The 25,403-nt window shown below is 42.1% G+C and overlaps 1 protein-coding gene across 27 annotated transcripts in view; it reads right to left on the bottom strand.

Moving 5' to 3' along the window:
* The window catches only part of KALRN (kalirin RhoGEF kinase), a 622,455-nt gene that overhangs the window by 153,551 nt on the left and 443,501 nt on the right, over positions 1-25,403 (bottom strand). For 12 of the 27 annotated variants that reach the window (XM_019738971.3, XM_019738970.3, XM_019738968.3 and 9 more), the window contains one exon: positions 18,486-19,977. The exons of the other annotated variants lie outside the window; for them this stretch is intronic. In XM_019738971.3, the coding sequence (XP_019594530.1) occupies positions 19,915-19,977 (63 nt within the window). In that variant the 3' untranslated portion in view covers positions 18,486-19,914. Of the gene's footprint in view, positions 1-18,485; positions 19,978-25,403 lie in introns of those variants that run through there. 27 annotated transcript variants of the gene reach the window in all.

Consider the following 25,403-nt stretch of genomic DNA (forward strand, 5'->3'; position numbering starts at 1 on the left):
TTGGGGCCCCACCCTGAGCTCTGCTGCAGAGCTGTCATCCTGAAAGGTTTTCTACTTAAATCTCCATATACATCGTACCCTTCTGAAACAAACCAAGGCAAAGTCTGTCTCCCTCCAGCTCCACAGATAACATTTCTTAATTTCCGTGAAAATTTTTCTTGCTCAAAGTTTCTTTAGGGAAACTTGTCTTCTCCTAATGTCACTATGCCCTGGAATATATAGCATTGCTTTAAGAACTTATTGCAAATGTCAGCCAGTTTATCCACAGTGCACCCATATATCTTATTCCCTTCACCACAAGCTACTACTACCCAGTGACATTTCTCCTGACCTCCCAACTAAGAGCGACAAATACCACTTCTCTCTCCTGTTTCTCTCTCTCTCTTTCTCCCCCACTTCCCCCCCCCCCCATTCTTCAGCTGTTCAATCCCATCTTCCTTGGTTCCTATATTATCAAGGTCACTCAAAATCATCCCACTGTGCTGAAAGAAGGCAGTGTTGAGAGAAGGTACGTCTTGAAACGTGAATGCAGCTTAAGAAATATGCACCATAGTATTCTCACATTTGTCAAAAGACCAAAATGTTACTTAACCTAACATATTTGCCTTTTCACTCTTGCTTGCTATCAGAAAATCTAAATACAAATTCAGTTCCAACACCTCAGTGGGGACTTTGAGATTACTCACTGGCCCTTGTTCATTCCTTTTCTGATTCCTACCATATTATCCCTTGTCTAAACCCTTTATGCTTTTCATAAGCTAACACACTTCTCATCAACAGTAAATAATCTTTGTCATGGCTTGATGAGAAAATAGAAGTCATAAAATATGAACACACTCAACTTCCTTCTTCTCCAGCTGCTCTACTGCCTAGAGAACCAGGTCCAAATCCCTGAGCATATATATATTTTTTTTTTTAATTAAATTTATTGGGGTGACAATTGTTAGTAAAATTACATAGATTTCAGGTGTACAATTCTGTATTACATCATCTATAAATCCCATTGTGTGTTCACCACCCAGAGTCAGTTCTCCTTCCATCACCATATAGCATATAATTTAAGGCCAGATCCCATGTCTCAATCTTTCCAGCTCATCCGCTACCAAGACTGACCCTGTGCTCCAGTACACCCACCCTGGCTGATTTCCAAACATATCCAATATCTTCCCAACTCCCTGGCTTTTATTTATGACCTTATCTCAGTCTGAAACAGGTTCTACCTTCCTTTCCCAATCCATATTCCTCGCACCTTCTGGAAATCCTTTCTCACCTTCAAGCCCAGCTCAAATGCAGCCTCATTCATGAACCCCTCCACACGCGGCTCCCATCCACGTCACTACCACCAGAAATTCCAAATCATTTCTTCTACTTTTCTAGTAGATTATTACTTGTACCTTTACCACAGCACATTTTTGCCTTGGCTATTTGTCTACAGTTCTGTGTCTTTCAGGGGATTCAAAGTGAATGAACAGTAAAGCCAGTGTGGTTTGAAAAAAATGTCTTCTATACAGAGGGTTTTAAATTATTGTTGATTTGAATTTGCTGAAGTAGGTGGAAAGTGTTGTATTCTGTTTCCTGACATTTTAGAAACTTCTACCTCCCTTGCTTCCTTCATATGGACTCTCTTATGTTTAATTGTATAAAATTTCACGTTTCTTAGTGTTTTAATTAAACTCTTTCAAGTACTTTTGGAAATATGGAGAGTATATCTTTTAAGTGCCTTGTATTGGCTTACAATTTTGGACTATTCACTGGGTCATCTTTAATTTTGAGAAAATTCCTAATAATTAAAAAAAATTAATTTGCTTACAATATATTTTAAATATTAAGGGGAAAATTCAGTGCTCTTTTATGATATATAGAAAGAGTTAGGAGTTGTGAGTCTCAAGGATACTTTTGCTATACTAACACTTGCCTGTACAAAATAAGCACAAAATATGGAGGAAGGAATTAACAATGGACTGCCACTAATTTTCTGATAATAAGAGATACAATAGCAAAGATCCCAAGTCCATTCTGCTCTGATTTCTTAGAAATAAAGACTTATTTTGAGGGGGTGGGGGTTACACAGCCACCTAGTAAAAGACTACATTCCTTCGGTTCCTTTGCAGCCATACTATCCAGCTTTGGCCCGTGAGATGTAAGCCTGAGTATTGGTTAAAACTAGTGTCCTTAATGTGTAGGGGTTGATTTTTCTTTCCTTTTGCCCAACCTGCTCCCTGGAATACCGGTCATCTTGGACTATGAGTTAGACCAAACCCTACGATTGGTGGGGAATAGCTAGAAGGGGCCTGGGTTCCTGGTGAGTTTGTGGGTCTTCTCCACCAGACCGAGTCTGCTTATCTTTAGGTATCTGTTATGTGAGAGTAAAATAAACCTCTATCTTATTTAATCCAGTGTCATTTGGAGTGTTTATATATATACCGCCGAGTCTTCTAAAATCCTATGATAGGATCATAGGAAGACAGAAATGGGAGCTTTGAAAATGTTATTTTATCTCCATGATTTCTCATTCTGATCAGGGGAGAAAAGTAAATTCAAAAGCAGCTTGGATCCAAGACCCGTATCTTTGACAAAAGAGAGTGAGGGGAACGCCACAGAACTAATTATGCGAGTTCAGCTGACAGCAGTGCCGGGGACACAGCTGCTCTGAGATCCAAGTGACCAGAACAGATTGAAACAGGCTGAAGGGGAAAGTTTTCACACAAGTTATGCTCAGCATTCTTAGAAAACTCAAGTATTGCCCAGAAAGTCTCTGCCTAAAAGAAAAGATTAAAAACAAGCTGTAAATTAGTGAAAGAAGAATTAAATACAGGGCAATCTAGAATGATTGACAATGATTGAGGTTTTGTGAGAATATCTGTATATAATATAGATTCTTTTCTAATTTGCTTCATTTTATATATTTTAATGTTTACAACTTTAATGTGTGCAAAAGTGTTTACACATTTATAGTGCTAAAAATTCTTCTTTATATGAAACATCCCCCTACCTACCTGCCTAATAAACTGTACAATCATGTACTGACTTTTTAAAACTTACAACCTGGGGAGACTCTTTTTGATGCTTTCCCACTTGTTAAAAGACCCACATAGCTTCCTGGCAGGAGCTACAAAAATTGCAGGAAAAGTGCCCGTGATGGGATAATTAGCCTCCATAGGACTAGTCTTGAATTTCTAAACCGATTAAGCAGTAATGAATATCAATTAACTCAGCTTTAACCCCCCAAAACGGCAGTCCAGTACTTCTACCAGTCTTCTTTACTAACTTTTCTTCATCTTGAGTGAAATCACTTAATCCCATGTTTCCCCAAACCACAAACTTCTAGAAGATTCCTGTCCTCTGGAAGTTCACAGTTAGCAGTCAATTCTTGTACCCAATGTTACCTGCATAGACTTTTATCCCTCTGCCTTTACCAGCAAACTTTGGTTGCTCTGTGTTCTTTCTGGATGAACTTCGGTCCTGCAGCCTAGAATCCCCTACTGCTTGTGTGAACACAGCCCTGGAAACCGCCTCTCCTGCAGACATCTCAGCCCTCGGTGACTCTCCTGCACAGTAAGTATAAGTCTCAGCAGCGTTCCCAGCTTGCTTGCATCTGACCTGCCCGAAGTGCCCCAGTGTCCTGTCCTCTAAATTCCAACCATGGGAGCCTTTTCATCATTGCTTTGGGCTCTTCTGCTTCTAAACATTAGCTCAGGTCATTCTGGATGCATGAAAAATACTTTCCATTCCTTCATTGGCTCTGCCAACCAACCATCTCCCATGCTAACCTCACAGTTCATCTCCTCCAGAGGCTCCCTGAATGACTATAAGCTAGGTTTCCACATACATGTCCAGTTTTCAACCCACAGTCATTTTCTTAAAATGGTTCTCATTTAATAAAGTGAACATACTTTTTTGTAATTAACATGCCTTTTTCATCTAAGAGAATTTTGTACTAAACGCAACTATTTATGCATTCTTTCTCTAGTTTTACCACATGCAGAGAGTCTGTTTCTTACACCAGCTTTCTTTCTCCCTCATTGCCCGTTCTCTTGTATGAAGTTTTGCTGTGTTAACTAAAAACTGTTTCCAGGATGCAATTTAACCACTTCCTCACTACATCATCTGTGTACTCAGCACTCCCATAAATGGGGCGTGTCCTTCCAAGTGCATGACTTTATCCAGTTAGCATTATCCCAGTCTCACAGACTATAGATTTCCTTCATGCCTGAGCGGACCGCAAGTCAGAAAACCTGGAACTAGTCCTGGTTCCACTAGTTATATGAATTCAGGGCTAGATATTCCACTTTTATGGACTTTAGATTCCTTAATACGAAATTATAATCATTAAGGATTCTTCCAGGTCAAAGATCCTACTATGTATTCTATATCTGTGAGTTTATTCCTTACTGGGACTACTTCAATCTCCTGGCCCTGTCACCAGCCCCATACACCTCCACTCCTCACTCCAAGGGCAAGCACAGTTCTTGTAATCGCTTTTTATTATGTGTTCAGCACACGGCCAATGGTTTTGATTCAATACTGAAAGAGATCTGAATATACTTAAGTGATTGAACAAATCTGCAAATTTCAAGGATAGAGAACAGAGGAAGAATGTGTCCAGTGGACTTCACAATTCTCCCATGTCCCCAGAAGACACATGACAAGGAACAATGAGTTTTGTCCCTGTCTCCTCTTGGGGGAACTGCTATTTCCGATTAAGCCCTTCCATCAGGAGAAGCTACATTTCATTTTCCTGAAGCTTTATAATCATGGTGAATGGGGATGAAATAAGGGGGTAGCGGAAGGGGTCAGTAGTTGCTTGAATGCTCAACTGTGTGGAGATCCAATTCCTGGTTTTCCAACCAAGGAAACTGGTCCTTTGCCTCTGTGTCCTGGATACAAGGAAGAAGACTTTCTCAGGCATGCTGTAACTGGGGTAGTTGGAGCCAGCCTCCTGCCTGATGCTGTGAAGAGCCAGGAGATTTCCTCTTCAGGGAACCAATATACAGTCAATTACTTGTCTGTACAAGTTAGTCCACCTTGGACTGTCCACAGTGACTGGAGGATACCTTCCCTGCTGCTGCCTAGCTTTGAGCGCCATTTTTGGAGATGATGTGGCTTATAGGCCTACATCAGGGAACGACAGGGTTTCAGTGGATATTAGAGAGCATGTATTCATTTATCATTTAGTCCCTTGCCATTTCCCCTAAAAGTATCTGGGGTGGCTTATGTAAAATATATATATGTTGAGACAATAAAAATACAAAGAGACAACCAAAAGTTAAAACAGAGAGAGGGAATTCGTAACTCCCTCATTTACACATAAGGACAGAGAGGCTCAGAGAGACAAAGTGATTTGCAAGAAAAACAGAATTGAGACTAGAAACTCTTCCTTTAGGGGTGACTTTGGTTCCAGGCTGATAGTTTTCCCCTCCACTCCAAGTTCTGCCATCATCTTGAGTGACTTGATCTCTCTGGAGGCAGCCCCATCAGCACCCTGGCCTCTTGGTTCATTGACCTCATTATCTCCACTGAGCTTCTTCTTCACTTCCCTTCAGCAACACCCCTCCCATGGTCACACCTGGGATCCCATGGTCACACCTGGGATCTCATGGTCACACCTGGGATCCCATGGTCACACCTGGGGTCTCATGGTCACACCTGGGATCTCATGGTCACACCTGGGATCTCATGGTCACACCTGGGATCCCATCGTCACACCTGGGGTCTTGGTCACCATTTGTGACTGCTCTCTCACATCAGTAAAGGAGATATCTTCCTTTCTGTAGTGGCAGTCCACACATTTTAATACGTTGTATTTTTATTTTCATGCAATTCAACTAATTTCCCTTTTGGTTTCCATGTTGACCCACAGGTTATTTAGAAGTGTGTTATTTAGTTCCCAAATACTTGGAAATTTTCCAGAGATCATTCTGCCATTTATTTCTAATTTAATTCCATTGTGATGAGAGAACATACTGTGTATGACTTGAATCCCTTTAAATGTAATGAGACTTATTTTATGGCCCACAAAAATGATCTCTTTTGGTAAATATTCCGTGAGTGCTTGAAAAGGGTGTGTATTCTGCTATTGTTGGGTGTCTATAAATGTCAGTTAGGTCAACGTAGTTGATTGTGTTCTTCAAGTCTACATCTTTACTGATTTTCAATTATAAAGAGGAATATTAAAATCTTCCACTGTAATTGTTGATTTGTCTATTTTTCCTTGCAGTTCTATCAGTTTTTGCTTCATGTATTTTGAAGTTCTGTTACCATATGCATAAAAGTTTAGGGTTGTTTTGTCTTCCTGATTATCATTATGAAATATACATCTTTATCCTTTGCCGAAATCTACTTTGGCTGATATTAATGTAGCTACTCAACGTTCTTTTTCTTTTTTTTGAGTAGTTAGGATGGTATATCTTTTTTTTTTTAATGTAGTTGTGTATTCATATTTAAAACATATTTCTTGTAGACAGCACATAGTTTGGTCTTGCTTTTTAAAATTCAATCTCTGTCTTTAAATTAAAATGTTTAAATGAATTAAATTTACTATGATTATGAATATGATTATATTTGAGTCTATTTTTTTTGTTATTTGTTTTCTATTTTTCTCTTCTATTCCCGCCCCCCCCCCTTGTCCCTCATCTGCCTTCTTTTGGAGTACTTGAGAATGTTTTATGATCCCATTTTATCTCCTTTGTTGGCTTTTGTTATGGACTGAATTGTGCCCTTCCCAAATTCATATGTGGAAGCCCCACTCTCAATGTGACTGTATTTGGAGATAAGGCCTTTATGGAGGTGAGTAGGGTTAAATGAGGTCATAAGTGTGGGACCCTAATCCAGCAGAACTGGTGTCCTAACAAGAAGTGGAAGGGACACCAGAGCTCTCTCCATGTGAGCACAGAGAAAAGGCCACATGAGGACACAATGAGAAGGCGGCATCTATAAGCTGGGAAGAGAGCCCTCATCAGAAATGGAATTTGCCAACATCTTGATCATGGACTTCTAGCCTCCAGAACTGTGAGAAAATAAATGTGTTGTTTAAGACACCCGACTGTGGTATTTTGTTATGGTAGCTCAAGCAGACTAAGACAGTTTATTGGCTATAAGTCTTTGTTCTGTTATTTTTATAGATCCATATTTTCCTGTGGTATCATTTCCTTCTACCTAAGGGATGCCCTTTGATAGTTCCTTGTATTAGGTTGGTTCAAAAGTAATTGGCAGTTTTTGCAATTGTTATAACCTTTTAAACTGCAATTACTTTTACACCAACCTAATAGTATAGATCTGCTGGTGAATAATTTTTTTTCAGCTTTTGTATGTCAGAAAAAAAATCTTTATTTTACTTTCATTTTTTAGAGATATTTTCATTGGGTATTGAGTTCTAGTTTGACAGTTTTCTTTTTACTTTCATTATTGAACTCAGAGGCTCCACTGTCTTCTTGCTTGCCTTGTTTTCAATGAGAAATATGTTGTCACCGTTATCTTTGTTCCTCTGTATATAGCATGCCTGTTTTTCTCTGGCTTCTTTCAGGATTTTCTTTTTATCACTGGTTTTGACTAATTTGATTATGTATGTCTTGGTGTAGTTTTCTTTATAGTTCTGAAGCTTGGGGTTTATTGGGATTCTTGGATCTATGGGTTTATAGCCTTTGCCAAATTTGAAAAATTTTCAGCCATTACTGTTTTAAATATTTCCCTGTCCCTCTTCCCCTTTTGGAAACTCCAATTATATGAATATCAGTTTGCTTGAATTAAGACCAAAACCAAATTTCCTGACTACAACCCAGGGTTCTTTTCATGCCATTACAGTGCTATATTTTCTTGCCTGGTCTGCTTGTGTTCAGTACCTCATGTTTGCAGACAATTTGAATGTGTTTTACAGTAGCGCTTGCCCTGGCTTCCCAGTGATACCATAGCTACTTAATAATGGAGTAACCATGTGATTTGTAGAACAAGGTCACGCGATCATATGGCACTACTTATAACAGGAGCAAAGTGGCACATGGCTCATGTTCTTATGTGTAGGTAAAATATCCTTTCCAACAACATCAGTCAGTTACTCTGCCATAGAGGATTCAATAAGTTCACACCCCTACTGTGCAGCACCTACTATACAGAGTCTGATGCCAGGTGCCAATAGAGAACTCTACAGGTTACCATCTAAATAACGTAATAAATTAAGTCCTCCGACATGTCCCTGTAGACTCATCAGGACATTGTACCCTCAAAAATTGGCTCCCTAAATCTGGAAAAAGTTTCAAAAAGAATAAGAAGCCCTCCCATCTTTATACTCTGACTAGACATGGACATTAGCACTGACCCAATACACACAGGGCCTAGTATCACGGACAGGGCATAGTGGAAATTAGGCAGTGGGAGTAAGGGAAAGCAAACAATGAGTTAAATATGAATAATGTTTCTTCAATGTATATGTTTCAAACACACACACACACACACACACACACACACACACACACACACACAGAGGTTGAGTAGATCCAAAAAATGTTAAATCTGAGTTAGAACCAAAATGTAAATCATTTACAAATATAGCTTAATGGTAATTGCTAACATAGTCATTCTGATGTTTATCAAATATTTCTAACTCTCTGCCTTCTAGACACAATTGTTTTTTCTGGCCCCTATTGATTGAGTAGGGCCATGTAACTAGTTCTGGTCATGGATGTTGAGTAATTTCTAGCCTGAATGCTTTAATTGTGGATTAAGACCCTTCAAAATTCTCTTTCTGTCTGAGATGGTAATTGGCAACTTTAGAAGCTGGTCCATCAGCCAGAATCCCTGATTCCCTATGATGAACAGAGCCCCCTGTCAATCCATAACGAACATGTAGTGTTAGCAAGAAATAAATCCTTGTTGTTTAAAGCCACCAGTATTTTTAGAGTTGTTTGTTACCACAGCATAACCTAACTTATCCTGGCAGATGTGTCTACTTTCATTCTTTTCTCTGGATAAAATTGTCTTAGGGATGGAAATTGGTAGGAGTCCAGGAACACTGAAAGAGTGGTAGGAAAGATAAAGAAAGGGACAGAGATGCCATGGAGCCATTCTAAGACAAATATAGACATATACAAATTGAATGCAACTTGGGCAGACCTACTGGATTTTATTACTGTCGTTGTTGCTACTATTACCATAATTATTATTATTAGTTTTTTAAAAGAACCTGAAGATTACTGCCATTACATGCTATGAGTCATCCTTGGTTTTGGATAGAGATACAATGGGAGGAGACATCATCATAGCTTCTGGACCTCTCAGGCTAATGCAACAGCTATTCCTATCATACACAGTGGTGAATTTTCTTTGAGCATATATATTTTCTCTCTGCCAATTGCACTATACAATTCTTTTAGTCAAGGGCCATATTTTACTCGCATATTCCTTTTGTGCATTTTTGGAACAGTCTTAAAGCTCAATAAAATGAAGCTGAAGGCCAGTTTCACTTGCCAACAGGAAATTGGCATCATTGTTGACCATCTCTTGGGCTGACTCACAACAGATGCATCAATTCTCACATTCTCATTTCCTGGAGCTTTAGGAATGCTTAATGAGAATCACGAGCATGGGAGGGGGTCAGGGCACAGAAGAGAAATGCATTTGCAGTCAACACTGTCTTCGGAACTTTAGTCCTCAGTGGCAACTCAGTGAAGCAAACCAAATGTGAAACTTTTCAAATTTAAATTATCATAGTGATTGTTTCATTTGGGGGTGGGGGGGGGGACTTGTAGTCTCTTAGGTTGCTGCTTTTCCTTTTTCAATCCTCCCATTTGACATTCTTAATTAGAAATGATCTACAGAACCCCAGATGTCAAGTGGTACATTTGAAAACTAATGGATGGGGACCACAATAAAAACTGGGTTGCTAGATGAGTCACCATTTGTTAGACTTCTTTGAATTGTCAGTGACGAAACCACATGGTAGTTTCCCACACCTGGCTGTGCACCTGGGCTTCCACTGTCCACTTGCTTCTTTGATTATCAGCGTTAGAGCTTTGCTAAGTATTCAGTTGCTTTCCCTGTTTATCAATCCTGGCCCTCTATTCCAGATTCTAACTTTGCCTATGAAATCATGCAGCAAACCTGTCTTCTACTCTTGTATTATCTGGAAATCAAGCAACATGCTCCTTGTGTTTGTTCAATATGATATTGTTTTGCAAGACTCATTGCCACTCTCCATTGGTGCAATGGAGGCACCTGCTTACCAGTCTGGCTGCCCTGAAGTTGGAGAATATTTGCACACTAAGGAGATTGCACTTGCTCTATATACTGTGCAGTTGTACTCACAGTACCTCCAATGTGTCTGGCACTACTAGAGGCAGTGGGGATACAGCAGTGAAAAAAGCGGACACGAATCCCTGTCCTCACGGAACTCACTCTGTAGCAATGACAAATCCCATTACGGGTATGATTTGACATGGATCCTATAAAGCTATCCAGCTAATGATCTACATCTACATGCAAGTTCAAAACATTTCACACCCTACAGAGGCGGTCTGAGGCATGTTCACAACCAAATTTTTATCAGGACTGGCTAAAAGATGGTTGACTCACACGAGGTATGGTCAGAACGCCTTTACTAAGCACATGTATTGATCCAAGAAAATAGAAAATAACCAAATGCCACATTTGATGTCTCATAGCCACATGGAGAATGCGATTTTGTTTGTCATTACACCACTTGGATCCCGGAGGCAGATCTGAGTAGGAATACACTCGTCCCATGCAGCCTTTTTCTGGAGGAGCTACTAACACCATTTGAGATTAATTTTTCTATACATCTATGGCAGACAACTCTCTGCACTTAGTCTAGCAATGTATCTCTCTAGAGATAACTCTTAGCATTAGATGAAACATGGTGAATTACGAATGAATGGAAGGGCTTGTGTGCCGTAATCTGAGCTCCTCTCTCATTTGGCTTCAACCTCAAAGCTTGTGTTTTGAGGGCACAGTGATGTAGCTGGGGGGAGAGACCCAGTTTCTCCTTAACTCCCAAGTCTGCTGCCAAAGTTTAATGGGAAGAGGCAACGCAGAAGCTACATTTACACGATGCCTGTGACTGAGTATTCTTCCTGCTGGCTGGATTGAACACATCTATTGAGTGAGCCCAAGACTCTAGCATGAATTCTTGTACCTCTTCACTGGGTCTTCTGGGGCCCTGTGCTCTTTGTGATCAAGAGAACAGGGACTTTCTCTGCCCTTGTACTGGTGACTGGGGTTTGTCCCCAACCAGGCGTGGTTGGAAACTATTCTTCCTGCTGCTGCTGAATCTTTATCAAGCTAGATTGAGGGGCCCTGCAGTCTGCTGGGAACCAAGGGGGCTAATCAAAGAGAATTCATATTTTAAACCTATTAAGGACAAAACAAATACCGTATCACACTTGTCAGAATCTACAATGCTCCATTTGAACTTCCAGAGATTTATGAATAGTATTCCGTGAACTACTGGTTCTTAGATTCATTTTATACTTGGACTGTACCTTGATTTATTTGTAAGAATCCCACCATGTGAAAACTTGGAGGGATGTTTGCTCCGCCATAGGGGAGGTCCTCAGTACTCTGAATGGATGCAGGTTCCTCTAACCTAGGCTGATATCATCTAAGAAAGGCTCCCTTAGTCTCCTGGTAGAGGTGGAGGGAATAGCTTGGGGTCCCACTTGACATCTGGGGCACATTCCTGGGCACTTTCTTGGCTCCAATGGAGGCAGGAAGCCTGGGGGAGAGACCATCTTACCTAACAGCTCCTGCTTGTTCCTAAATAAGACGACCTCTCCTCGAGCCTTCGTGGTTTTTGGGGGAGTGATGAAGAGAGATTTCTAAAACCTTGTGTGTGCTCCTAGCAGAACCCTCATCCTCCAACACTCAGAGCCTCAGTACCACTGTCGCCTTGAGACCATTTGGATGAATTTCTTTACATCCTGTATTCCCGATTATGTCAGTCACCAGAATTAGGCCCTAGTCTCCCTCCATCTCTGTAGCTGTATTTTGCTCTATAACATGTAGCATCATCTGGCTTTTACATATTTTACGTGTCTATATTCCCACGAGGATGTAAGCTCCCTGAGGGCTGAAATTCTTGTCTATTTTTGTTGCTGTTGTACTTCTTGTTGTCTAGCATAGTGCCTGGCACATAGTATACACTCAATAAATATTTGTTGACTAAATAAACGGCATGATGGATATCTAGTATTATTAAGAGTCACTAATTATTAACAATATCCATTCTGTTGTGTTTTGGACAAATGACTCCCTAATTGATCTTTGAGGATGTATTAGCCTTTCCCATAGTCTCTGATAGTTGAGGGGACCCTCTAGAACCCAAATCATCACATTACTTTGGGCATAACCCTTGATGCCCCTCCCTCATACCAAACATTTGCCAGAGACCAACATGACCAATGTAACTACTGATGCTATCCTATTTCAACCCTCTGCTCCCCACCCCTACCTCTGCTGGCATATGCATTTTTTTATGACATTTAATCCAGGAGAAATCAGTTAGCCTGGTTTCCAACAATTACAGCCATATTTAAGGTCTAGTGCATGATGGGAAATGGGCATGTGGCAACAATCTAAGCAACCACCTTTGTAACACCATCAAAGTCAGTGGGCTAATGACCTTCTCACTTTAATTTCTGAATCATTCCTTCCTCAGAAGCTAGAAATGCTAGGTTGATGGCCCCTCCTAGGCTATGCACCTGCCTGGCCCTACAAGCAACCTTATGCTGTGCCATTAAGCTGGCATGTCACCACTTATATTCTGCCACACCAACCAATCAATCAGACCCTGCAAGGGCATCCATCTTAAATGACTTATTCCATGTCTAAGCCTGCCTGAGTGGCCTTGCAGGGTGGACAGACAGTATTTTGATCATTTTTGATGGCCTGGCTTTGAAGCCTATATCTATGACTCTCCAACAAGTTTGTTGTTTAAATAGTCCCAGAAATACCAAAAAATAAAGCAGTACTTTAGTATCTTCAATACCAAATGAGAATGCAGGAAGAATATGGAAGTACAAAGCCTCCTATTTACATTGCTAACTTCTAGTCAGCCTTGAAGAACTTAGCTGTGTAAATCAATGTCATCACCAACGTGCTCCTCTCAGGGCCCAGATGTCCACGCAAGGCCTCATGAATCCAGGCAATCCCAGAGCAACACCTGGAGTGCCATACACATGGGTCCCCTTCAGCGTGAGAGTGCCACACCAACGAAATTGAATCCCTGCTTCTACATCAACTAGGTTTCAGCCGCCACCCACCCCTCCACCCTGGTACTTCTTTTGAGCACGATATGTGCCATAACAACCACCCAGCAGAACTCAACCCAGCCACATCTGAAATCTCCACACTAGGATTGGGTCTAAGGACCATTAAAATGTCACCATTGGCAGGCAACAGAATCCCTGGACATCCTTACAGATAGAATAACTCTCCTTTTCCCACCATCCCAGAAACTCCAAGGCAGACACATGGAGACCCTCTCCCCATCACTGCTATTTCTGAACACTCTACATTCCCCCTCTTGCTACCACTATCCATGACCACACCTGCCCATTGGAGGCCTGGCCATATGACCACTCTACCAGCACCCTCAACGGTCACTGGTAAGCATGGATAAAGCCCCTGTGCTGTGAAAACTCCCTCCAGGGTCAGGACAGGTTTGCAGAGCTGCCAGAATAGGGTTCAAAGAACAGATCTGGGATCCAGCTGCATATCCGCCCGGAGTCCCTGTCCTGGGATTCCACTATGCACAAAGCCTGACCTAAAACAGGGTGGAGTCCGAGCCTGAGCAGCTCCTTCCAGGTGCTGAGGGAATAAGAGATGCTGCACATTGAGGTGGCCCAATCCAAACGGAGGAAGGTGTGTCAGCGGTGTTCCTTCAGCCGCTTAGTCACCAGAACTACAATCTTATCCTTTTCTTCTGACGGTGTTTTTGGTTTTCTAAGCCTGTCTTCCTTTTTGACTTTGGAATTTATTTAAAGGTTTCACATTCTCATAAAAGACTTTTTACTAGCCTTCAACATCTTTCTGTGCATATGTATTTGTGTACAGACACGCACACGCACACACACACACATACGCACACACATTGTTGGATTATGGTCTTCTCATGGATTCTCTAACACTGACCCACATAATTGAATCCTCTGCATCCCGCCCCATCTCTCCCAGCCCAATCTATTTTCTTACATGTTCAGTCCCTGTGTTGCAATGGGCATGAACTATTTTTTTTTTTTAAAGAAAGAATTATTTTTATAGCACACTTTGGAATCTAAAACTCAGCAAAAACACATTCATACAGGATCTTTCATCAATATGGAATTTCTAATCATCCAAGCCTTACGACCCTCACATATTTGATTTGTTACAATCCACATGTGGAATATCTACAGCAGATGTTAGATCCCACTGCCCCCTTGTTACCACGCTTTGGGCTGGCGACCCAGATCTCCATGTGTGCTCAGAACTACAGACTAGAGCCCCAGTCTCACCCCACTCTTCTCCCAGATATATTTTCTTTCCCTTATGTTGAAGGTAAAATAGCTCATCAGTTCGCTTTATTTGAGCACACAGTGAGTACAGAGAATAAAAATGGGGAGAAGCTCATGTGGGTTTATAATCTAAATCTAGAATATACTTCAATGTTGATTATTCTATATAATTTACAGACTGATTCTATTATGCCATATTCTTTGGGGACAAGATGATTTCTAACTCACTTTTGTGGCCTGTTTACTGGCTCTTACGGGTCTAGTATACATTAAGTGTTCAATAAATGCTTACTGAATAAATGAGTGGTCCCAATGGCAGTTCCGGAGGAAGATGTCAGAATACCAATGGATTGAGAGACAAATAAGGGCAGTTTTAGAAATTAAACTTCTAAAACCTTAAGTTCCTGGATGGTCAAAAACAGTATGGAAACTGAAGAGAGAGAAAGGTCATGTCTATGCATTCAATGGGAGATCTCACTCTTTCACTACGAAGAGTCAGTGCAGGACTGGAGAAAAGAACCAAAGGGCAAGTACTGGAAGGGAGGATTTTATGTTTCATTCCCATGATTTTTTTTTTTTTGGTATGTTTAAATACTTGAAAATGTGATTAACCAGCCATCAGATTTAACAAAATCCACTCGCATTTCGCTGTGTGCTTCAGTAATACAGGGAACTTTCAATTATCTCTACTAATGGAAAGGAAGCAATGGTACATATAATCAAAATGCCATTTCTATTTGCCTCTGGGAAGCATTATGTGTGCTTTTCCCCCAGCAGGTTTGCTTTCATAATGATTAGTTCTAGCTTAGGCGAATACTAAAATGAGTTAGCATTTTCTCTGAATAGTACCTGGCAGTAGAAGAGGAGAAATGTGTTTATGGCAGAGGAAACTCATGCAGGGCTTAGTATTTGCCACAATCACCCACATGAATAATCTACTTGTATCAAGTGGGATTTTGAACAGAGCAAAAGGCAGAAAGTGACTATATGCCCTGGATTTTAATGGCCCAGGAGTAGAAGCCCTGGGAGAAAGCTATAGCCAGTGTTATGAAGAGTGTTAAAGAGAAAGAACACTGGACTAGATGTAAGGCAACTGGGGTTCTCATCTGTGATGACCAAGGGAGGCCATGTAAGCTCTGTGTGTCTCAATTTTCTTATCCATTGAATGTAATAATGACACCTGTTCTGCTACGTAACTGGTTAACTGTGTCAAAAGAGCGCGTGGGCAAAAGGTCTTACAAAAGTATTAAATACTATGAAATAGTGGTACAGCCGAGCACTGATAAACAAGCTATGAAATATTGTGGTCGTCACCTTTTCAGGACCTGTCCTTTGCCCTAACGCCTCAATGCTTGGGGTCCTGGGCTGTAGCTTCTGAAACTTATCCCAGTTTTTTTTAAAAAAGTCAAATTTCTTAGGATCCTGCTCTTGGAATAGCTATTTTGATAATGGCCATGGATCCTAAAGAATGGCTGCATCTTTTATCAGGTACTAGTTTCACTTTTACAGGGATCTTCTAACTATAAGAGATGAACCTATTGGCTCTCAAAAGTGTGGTCCCTGGACGAGTAGCATCGGCATTACCTGGGGATTTGTTAGGAATGCAAATTCGTGGATCCACTCCAGACCTACTAAATCGCATACTCTGGGAGTGGGGCCCAGCAATCCGTGTTTTAACAGGTCTTCCAGGGGACTCTGATGTACACTCAAGTATGAGAATCACTGTTTCAGCTCAAAGGAAAAAGGGAAAGCTAGAAATTGGGCCCTGGGATGTGCTACTGAGAAACCTTTATTTTTCTGACAAAGGTAGGGGAAGGCTTATGGGACTTTTCAAATCACATGCACAGCTGTGTGTGCGTGCGTGTGTGTGTGCGCACGCACGTGTGTGTGTGTGTGTGTGTGTCTGTGTGTGTCTGTGTGTAAAATGATGACCCGGCACATCATTTTCTCAGGGAGATCTTTTTCCCCAACCACCCTACTGAAAAATGCATCCCTACCTCTGGCACTCCCTACCTCTTCTTCTTGATTTATTTTTCTTTGTAGCATTTATCACCTTCTAATATGCTGTGTTATTTACTTATCTATTTTGTTCACTGTCTTTCTCCCCCAGCTAGAATGTATGCTGCACAAGGGACAGTCCGTTTTGTTCACTGCTGTGTCCCCAGGATACCTAGTGAGTGCTCAATAAATATTTATTGAATTAATGAGTAAATGAATGACTGCTGAACCTGGGAGATGAGGAAATATTGGGGTCAGGGCAAAACACTGAGACACCTGCAAGCGTCGTTAGTAGGCAGTATTGCTACAGCATGGGAGCCTAGCCTCTCTGTTCGTGCTTTGGGTTCTGAAATAACTCTGCAAACAAGGCTTGGTAAATGCCATCAAGGGTTTGGTTCACTATACTGTTTATCATTACGAAATGTGCTGTCTGGGTTTTCGTAGGCATGGGGAGAGCATATGGATTGCTCAACATGTTTATGTGGCTGGCCGGGGCTAGGGGCCAGTCTATGGGTACACAACAGATTAGAGTGTGACCTGGTAGGGATAAAAGTTGTCTGCAAATAAAATCAGGAGTTCTGAGTTCTAGCCTCATCCTGCCCCTAATGGGCTGTATGGTCTTGAGCGAACTGCTTAGCATTCCCGGGTCTCAGTTGCACCTGTTGATCTCCAAGGTCCCTTCCAGTTGTAATTACACACCCATTCATGTGTTACTTGGTTAATGTCTGTCCCACCACTGGTAAGCTCCGTGAAAACGGGCTGAGTCTGTATTTGCTCACCTAGATCATAATGCTCAGCACTTGTAGGCACTCAGCTATTTGATGATGAGCACATCCCTAGGAAAACCAAATGGTGCTCTCAGCCTCCTCAGCCTTGCTCTTGTAAGTCACAGGTACATGGATGTGGGTTGCAAAGACCCCAGCCGGGAAGGGATCTCCAACTACACAAGGAAGAGCAAGACGCTCGCTCCAGCTCTCCCCGAAACCCCGGGGTATACAGAAGCTGCACAGTTCATTCAAGGGACGACCGTGGCAGCGGACAAGGGACAGCCTAGGGTGGGCAGGGGACCATCAGCCCTGTGGTTTGCCAAAGCATGGGTTTGGGGATAGAGAACTGAATTTGAATCACAGATCTGCTATTTTCTAGCTTTATGGCTTTGTACAATCAATTTACTCTCTTAGCCTCAGCCTCTTTATCTGGAAAATGAAGAGCGTACTGCCTACCTATTGGTGCTGTGAAGATCAGAGGAGATAATGCATACCAAGTGCCTTCCCAGCCTCTGGACGAAAAAGTTGCTCTGTAAATGAAAACTTTATCTGGATCTGCCTTCCCTGCCCCTTGTAAGGTTTTAAAAATGCCTCCTTTCCCAAAGAACTGGCTCATGGGAGTGTCCTAGCCAGTCTGGCTCAAGGGGGATAAAGATTGGGATAAAAAAGTGTTTCTCAAAATATCTATCTTCGGAAACATATATTTTCTCCTTTTGCTTCCAGTTTGCTTAATGAGATTTTGACATTTGTAACTTACTATGGTGCGATTTTGTAAATGAAATTGAACAATCGATTATCATTTGAACGTGCTGAGATTTATCACTGAACAGAAAGACTTTGAACTTTGCCTGTCTCTCTTATTTGCCTCCCTTGTGTCTCCTTCCACCTTGCTCCCTGGAGAGTGAATTACACGCCTGCTCCTGCCCTACCTCCTCCACTTTCTCCCCACCACACTCATCTATTACACATGACCACCTTCATTCTGGAAAATGAATCCTGCTCCTAGGCAACCAGAAGACAAAATGGCTGTGGTTGACATAATTCTTATTAGTGATTGTAATTGCAGTGGTGCCGCCATCATGCCACACGTACGCTCATGGCATCTGTCCCCAGCTAGACAGAGCTTTCCAGAAAGTGGGATGGGGTAGATTCTCGGTAGAAAATTAAGGGCCTCAGCACTCAACAGAAAGTATTTATAAATCACTATATTTCAACAGCCTGCTTTAGAATCATTTTTATTAGAACACATTCAAGAAAGTGACATACGGAAAAAAGACAGCAGCAATTCTCAATCATGCAAATGCCCGTGTTAAGGTTCTCCATTGGATTTAAATTCAAGTACAAAGACAGTCCTTTCCTGAGCCAGGTGCAATTCCAGAGAATGACTCTTTGAATTGAGAGCACGTTTCCTCCACAAAGTTCAGAACACTGAACAAGTCCCATCCTCACAGTAAGATTGTGAGATACATGGAAATGTAAACTTTCAGGATTTTAAGGAACCCTTTACCAGCCCTCCCCCATAACCCAGCTGGGGGAAGTAAGCCCAACTTCGGGACCTCTTAGAAATAAGGTTTAGTCTATTGAAAATAAAGCAGTAGGCCTTTAAAAAATTAGAAAATCAATATGTATATATACATATATATATGTATATGTATAAGTAATGGAATCATCTTTGCCTCTTGCCTTGGTGTGGCGTTTCCAGGAAACTCTGTGTTAGGGGTTGGGGCTCTCTCTTGAGTGTCTTAAAAGCTGGAGGAATTTTTTTTTTTATTCTTTAACTTTTTATTATGAAAAATTGCAAACATATACAAAAGTGGAGAGAATGGTATAATGAATGCCCACGTGCCCATCATCTAGTCTGAACAATCATGAGCCTGTGGCCAGATTGTTTCATTTATTTATTCCCCTACTTCCCATCCGAACCCCCAATAGGCTAATCTGGAAGAAACTGAAGGCGAGTGGTCTTGAAACCGGAGACCTCAGGAGTGAGGGAGGTTAGGGAGGAGGAGCTAGAGAATCTTGACAAAACCTGGGTAGGCTGAAGCAGACAGAACATTTGCTGGGGAAGTGCTTGCTGCCAATGTTTGGGAACAGCTAGCATTAACCCTCCTCTTCTCCATCACAAACCATCCCTTCTGCCTGTTCCCTCTTTCTCATGATGTCAGGGAGGAGGCTAGATTAGAACAATGGGATCTTCCAGATTGGGGGCCACTGACAATAGAAATATTCATCCTGGAGAAAAACTCCAGAGACACGTATGTCCTTCTAATGAACCATCCACTCACGCTGCAGACCTCTAGGGCAGTGAGGGTCTGGGATACCTGTTGTTTAGTTGGGAGCTGGGGGAAGTACCGTGGGTCATGAGGCCTCTCATAGTTCCCTACTGTCCCACCACTTTAGACTTCGGAGAGAAGCTTGGCAATCTCGAATTGCACCCAGTAGAGAAGCAGGGAGCTCTGAGGGGTGAGCCCATGGCCCAGGCGGGCAGATTTTGCTTGGAACATGTTGCCCTCCGAGCAAGGGCTGCACCCCACACCAGCCCTGCCAGAGCAGACTCAAGAGAGGTGGGTGATGGGAGTCCAGATGGGAGGTCTCAACGGCGGCACGGCTAACCCGGAGAGCTGCAGGGACAAGTCCCAGGCTGCGCGCTAAACGTAAGTGGAGAAAGGATCTCCAGGTCCCAGGTGCCACCGAGGAACAAGGTTGCCATCCTGTTAAGAAAAGGGCCGGGGCTCTGTGACTTGCATATGACTTTGCAAATATCTGCATGAGATCACGTAGCCCTTTATAGAAAACAGAGTTAAGGCATCAGTGCAACCTACTGTATTTCTAGCAACCCAATGCACAGAGTGTAACGTGGCAAATACATAATCATTTTGTTAGAAGAGGACATGGGGGAAGCAGAGTGCTGTGTGGGACATTGTTTGGTCTGAAGGTTCCGAAGGAGCCAACCGAGCCCGGGACCCAGAGGAGGATCGCTCACTGGCCCCTCTTGCTAACTCTGTCAGGGCTCAAACCCATACGCTGTTCCTTGCATTATTCCCCGTAGACCAATCCTGCAATGGCTTCCCAATGTCCCAGATGTATAAACAGGAGTAGAGCCAGGAATAATATAAATAGGGATGCATTAAATCCCTGGTGGCAGTGATCATGAGTGTTTATTTTATACCTTTCTTTTTTGTTTTGTTTTCTTGTTTCAATTCCTTTAGGGTCCCTATGCCCTACCAACAAGTCTTGCTATCACATTCAATTGGGGGAAAGAAACTCAGAAAAGTTTACCCATTTATGCAGCAGATCTTTAGCAATAATGGACTTAACGTTCATTATTTCAAGTGTTTCCAGGGTCCAAGATGTGTGGCAATCTGTAATTTTCCCAAGGCATGAGGTTGGTTCATGCAGGCTGCATGGCCAGTTGAGAGAATGGATCACACTGAGTGAGAGCGTGAGCTAACGAGGGAGCCATGATAAGGACGCAATGTGGTCACACCATCTCTACTGGGCCCTCTGAAATAATGGAATCATTGTTTCTTTAAGAACAATGGCCGCTCAAAGAAAATCAACTTCTTGTGCAATTGCAAGAGTGACATATTCTAAACAGTAATGGCTCTCAGCCAAGAGAAAAGTTCAAGATAAATTAAAGAGCATGATCTCATATTTGACCATAGCTCAGTTCATGATGTCAAAGGCTCCATCACACTTGCCATATAGAAACGAGAAAAACAGTCTCAAACTCCCTTAATAAGAACTCCAGCCAGGCAAAAACTGTTCATGCAGGGAGAGAAAATACTTCAGCATCAAGTTCAAATGGTGGTTACCCTGATCTGTGAGGAAGATAGGCAATACTTCAGATTTGGAGGGAGATGAGATTCCGAAGAAAGCAAGGAGCTATACACACGCATTTGTGCAATGACTCATAGTCAAGGTACTTGGTGACCCCTGAGCTCACCTTTGCTCAGGCAAAGGGTCTTCTGAATTTCAGATCATATTCATTAATGGGGGATGGCACCAACTGTGCAGATTAGCTAATCCCCCACATCATAATTCACCGCCATTACCAGTTTAGTTTTAGATGTGCTATAAGGTCTGTGGAATTTATTTTGGTGGCAGAATTTAATAGTTGTATAAATACTGAGTTTGACATTCTGTTCTTTATACAGTGGTTAAAATTCTAAAGGGGGAGAACAGTTTTAAAAATATTTTTATTGTCATCATTATTATCTCATTTATGTCATTATTGGTTTTGTACTTTTTACTAATGGATTATGTTTATTGAGTGTTTAGCATGTGCCATGCAAAGTGCTGAATGTCTGGCATGCATCATTTCACATAATTGCACCGCAACCTTATGGGGTGGGTAACATCATTACCCCCATTTTGCAGATGGAGGCACTGAGATGTCCTGCCCAGGATCATACAACTGGCAAGCAGAGGAGGTAAGATCTGTACTGAGGGTGATTTGATTCCAAAGCTCTCCTTACCCACTGTGCTGCGCTGCCTCTTGTCAAGGAGACTCCATCTGCTAAAGGATATTTGTATGTTTGTGGATTCCAAAGGTCTTGGAATGCATCCCTCACATATTTTGAGGATCCATTTTATCCTTGAGTACCTAACTAGAAGTGGTGTGGGTCACTTTATTACACATATTCATTAGGTTTTGCAGAAAGACATTGATCCTCTCTTAAACCTCAACCTGTGATTGTCTCTGTGCACCTGCAAATCTGTCTGGTGATGGTTTCATAAATGTATGTAGGCAAACTGAACACTTGTTCCCTAAAAAAGGAGCCCTGAGAAAATACAGACACGTACACAGGAAGCCATTATTTTATACAGCCCAGTTGGCAGCCTGAAAGAGTAAACACCAATGTGTATGTAGCTTTTAACTTAAAAAATGACAGCCATTTATGACCTCACCGAGAGGATTAAAAAAAAAAAAAAAAATCTGGCCTTGGGAAAGGACTAGTGGGAAAAGTTTAAGTGGAAGTGTGAAAAAGGAAGGCCATTAAAATTTTTTGAAACACTAATGACTTCTATTATTTTGAAAATAACTCTCAGCTTAGAATTCACATATATCTTCCATGCCCAATCACCCTACACTTTTGGCATTCTGATTTAGCAGTCCAGGGTTGAGTCTGGGATTAGTTTTTCGAACTATTTCCCTGGTAATTCTAAGGGTCACCTGGTTGGGAAACCACTCTACCGCCGGAAAATCTGAGTTTTGCAGTCTTTCAACTGCATTTTCACATCTGCCAAACACACAATGTCCAAAAGCCCTTGTCTGTGGCATTTTCCATGAGAAGCAAGAATCAGCGAGACCCACTTCAATAGGACAGTGATTTTTATGAACCAGTCCTCCCAGCATTTGTTTTGTGTGGAGGGAGGAGGAGCATATGTTGAGATTTCCCCCATGTCTCAATATTCAGGTACAGATCCTTTCATAGAAATACTGTGTATATTTATGTAACATACTGTAGGTCCCATTCTCATACCAGATACTCGTAATAGAAGCTTTCTGGGCTACAGAGAGCTTCCTGCCATCTCTGGGTGCACAAGAGACATTATTAGGTATCCAGTGGAATAAAAATAGCCACAAATCTATATTACATTATAGATTTTTGCCCTTTCTTGTTCCATCAAGAGTTCAAGGCAACTATTTTGCAATATATGTGTAAATGCATCTTCAGTTAGCTGTATGTCCTGGGTGTTTCTGTCTGATGGATAAGGAAATCACTGAGGCAGGGATATGCCTGAATTCCTCCTCCCGTGGCTAAGATGTAATAAGCAGCCTGCTCCAAACTCCTGACTCGTGACTTGCTCTGCTAGCACAGAAGTCAGCGAGCAAGTGGCACTGCAGCACGTGGAACTTGGAATGTTCTTGGTGTTTTCATTCAGGTGTGTTTCATTCAGTTGATCAGGAATGAGGGAAATGATAGGACTTAACAACATTTGGGCCAAAATGTGACTTCACGTGTATTTGTCTGCATCATCCAATCGTTTTCTTTAGTGGACTTAGCCAGAGGGAAGCAGGGTGCATAGTGGATGCCAGAAGGGCCTGGGTTCAAATCTCAGCCCTGCCACTCTCTGGTTGTGTGACCCTGGGCAAGTTATTTAACCTCTCTGCGTGACATTTTCCTCATCTGCAAAACGAGGATAATGATACTTACCTCGAAGACCAAGTGAGAGTTTGCACATCAAATGCCAGGCTCCTCTCAGGAGTTCAATGGGAAAGGCGGTTGTTACTGTCCGCTGTTCATGCTCTGGATGATTTCCTTGCTGGCAGTCTTTGTGCCTTCCTCAGCCCGCCCAATGATAGCAGGAACTTCTGAGGGAAAGGACTGTATCTCTCCCATTACATGGGGGGAGGGTGTCCTTGGTGGGGGCTTTATGTGCTGTTTGTGTTCCTCCAACTCAAATTTCAAATCAGAGCCCAGACTAGAAATTTTCCTTGAGGCCACCATCAGAATTAAAAAGTGAGACACAGAATAGTAAAAATATTGAATTCTGCGTATGGAAAAGGCATAAACACCATGAAATATATTTTCAGTTTAGCTCTTTTTCAAGGATTGATTGTGTGATCTTATTTGTTCTTTCATGTTTTCTACTCTGCCTGAATGGTCTCCCTTTGGCTTCTCGAGGTCTGTGTTTGCTGCTCATGCTTTTCACTGTCCATTCTGTGAGGAGGTTACTGATAAGGACGGGCTGGCTGAGCAGCTTAGTGATGGGCAGGCAGGCCCGGTGGGGGGAGGGGCAGAGCTATGCACGCTCTGCTGTGCTCCCTCCCAAGGGACAGGCCAGGGGCTCCCCACCTCCAGCACACCACCCCAGAGAAAAGAAATCAGCCACAGCGAGGAAGAGGAAGAGTCAATCTCCCGGTTTTTCCTCCTTCCATTTCTCCCTCTGCTCAGGGAACCCTCTGAAAAAAACGGTGAAACTAGGCAGTGTGGGAGCAACATCCTTGAAAATATTTGTTTCATGTAATTTTTTTGTCTCATGTTCAGAAAGGTTAGAAACTGCCTCCTTACCAAGAATTCTTATCAGAAAATGTTCCCTCTGCCTTTAATCTGGGGGAGGTGATGGGGGGGGGGGAAGGAGGGGATGGGGGGGAGGCTGGGTCTTGACCTAACACTGAAGCTCCTTTTGAAACCCCATTCATGGGTCACCCGTTTCCTTAATGGAAGCTTTCTGTGTACTCCTGACCTGGGTTCCAGTGTCCTCACACTGAGTCGGTCTGGAAACCCCTCCCTCTGGAATCACAGGACCATAAAACCAAACTTGTAACATGTCTGCTTTCTCTGTCTCCCATTGTGTATCTCTTCACGAAATCCCTTCATGAACTGGAAAGTATATTTCAAGCTTTCCCTCGCCTTTTCCATACTTTTCTGAAGAACTGAGTTTGGGGGGAAACACTGATGAACTCATCATCCCCTTATCATCCACACTGCCCCACCTGCTAAACTTCCCTTCTCATTTCTTTCACTGGGCAAAGCTCCGGACCTTCACAAACAAAGCTGCCAGTTCCTCAGCTCACAACCTTCATCTATCCTGCAACTCAGCCCCAATTCACTCTCTGGCCACTTTGTCTCATCTTTAGGTCTGAGGAGAAGTCAATCGCCCTGTGGTGTGTGTCCCTGCTGGGCTCCTTGTCCTTGGTTCACACAGAGGGTGGACCTCAGCAACCATCTAATAATCGTGTCCCTTCCTAGCCTTTAAAAATAACATGAGGGGTTTTTTATTCATAAAAGTAATTTTCTTATTATAGACAATTTGGAAAAAGTCACCATCCAAAAATAACCACTATTTATATTTTGGTGTATTTCCTTCATATATACACACATATGTTCACATGTGTATATACACATATACGTATATATGCATACATAAGCACAGACACACACACACACATATATGCACAGACACATTTCTTTTGTATGTTTAACAGAAAAATTAGTCTTCATATTTAGAGGCAAAAGGAAGACCCCAAGCAGGTGGGAAAGAAAAGTAACTGCAGACCGCAGCTCAGGTTGACCCTTCCCCTGTGCCAGCCACAGTCATGGGCTTTTGGAGCACATGGTTTATTGGTTTGTAATGTCATGGACAGATGGCCAGGAAAAATATCCAAGATATCCCTGCCTCCTAGACC

This window comes from Rhinolophus sinicus, chromosome 17, assembly GCF_057876585.1.
Source record: "Rhinolophus sinicus isolate RSI-liver-muscle chromosome 17, RSI-T2T, whole genome shotgun sequence".
Lineage (NCBI taxonomy): Eukaryota > Metazoa > Chordata > Mammalia > Chiroptera > Rhinolophidae > Rhinolophus > Rhinolophus sinicus.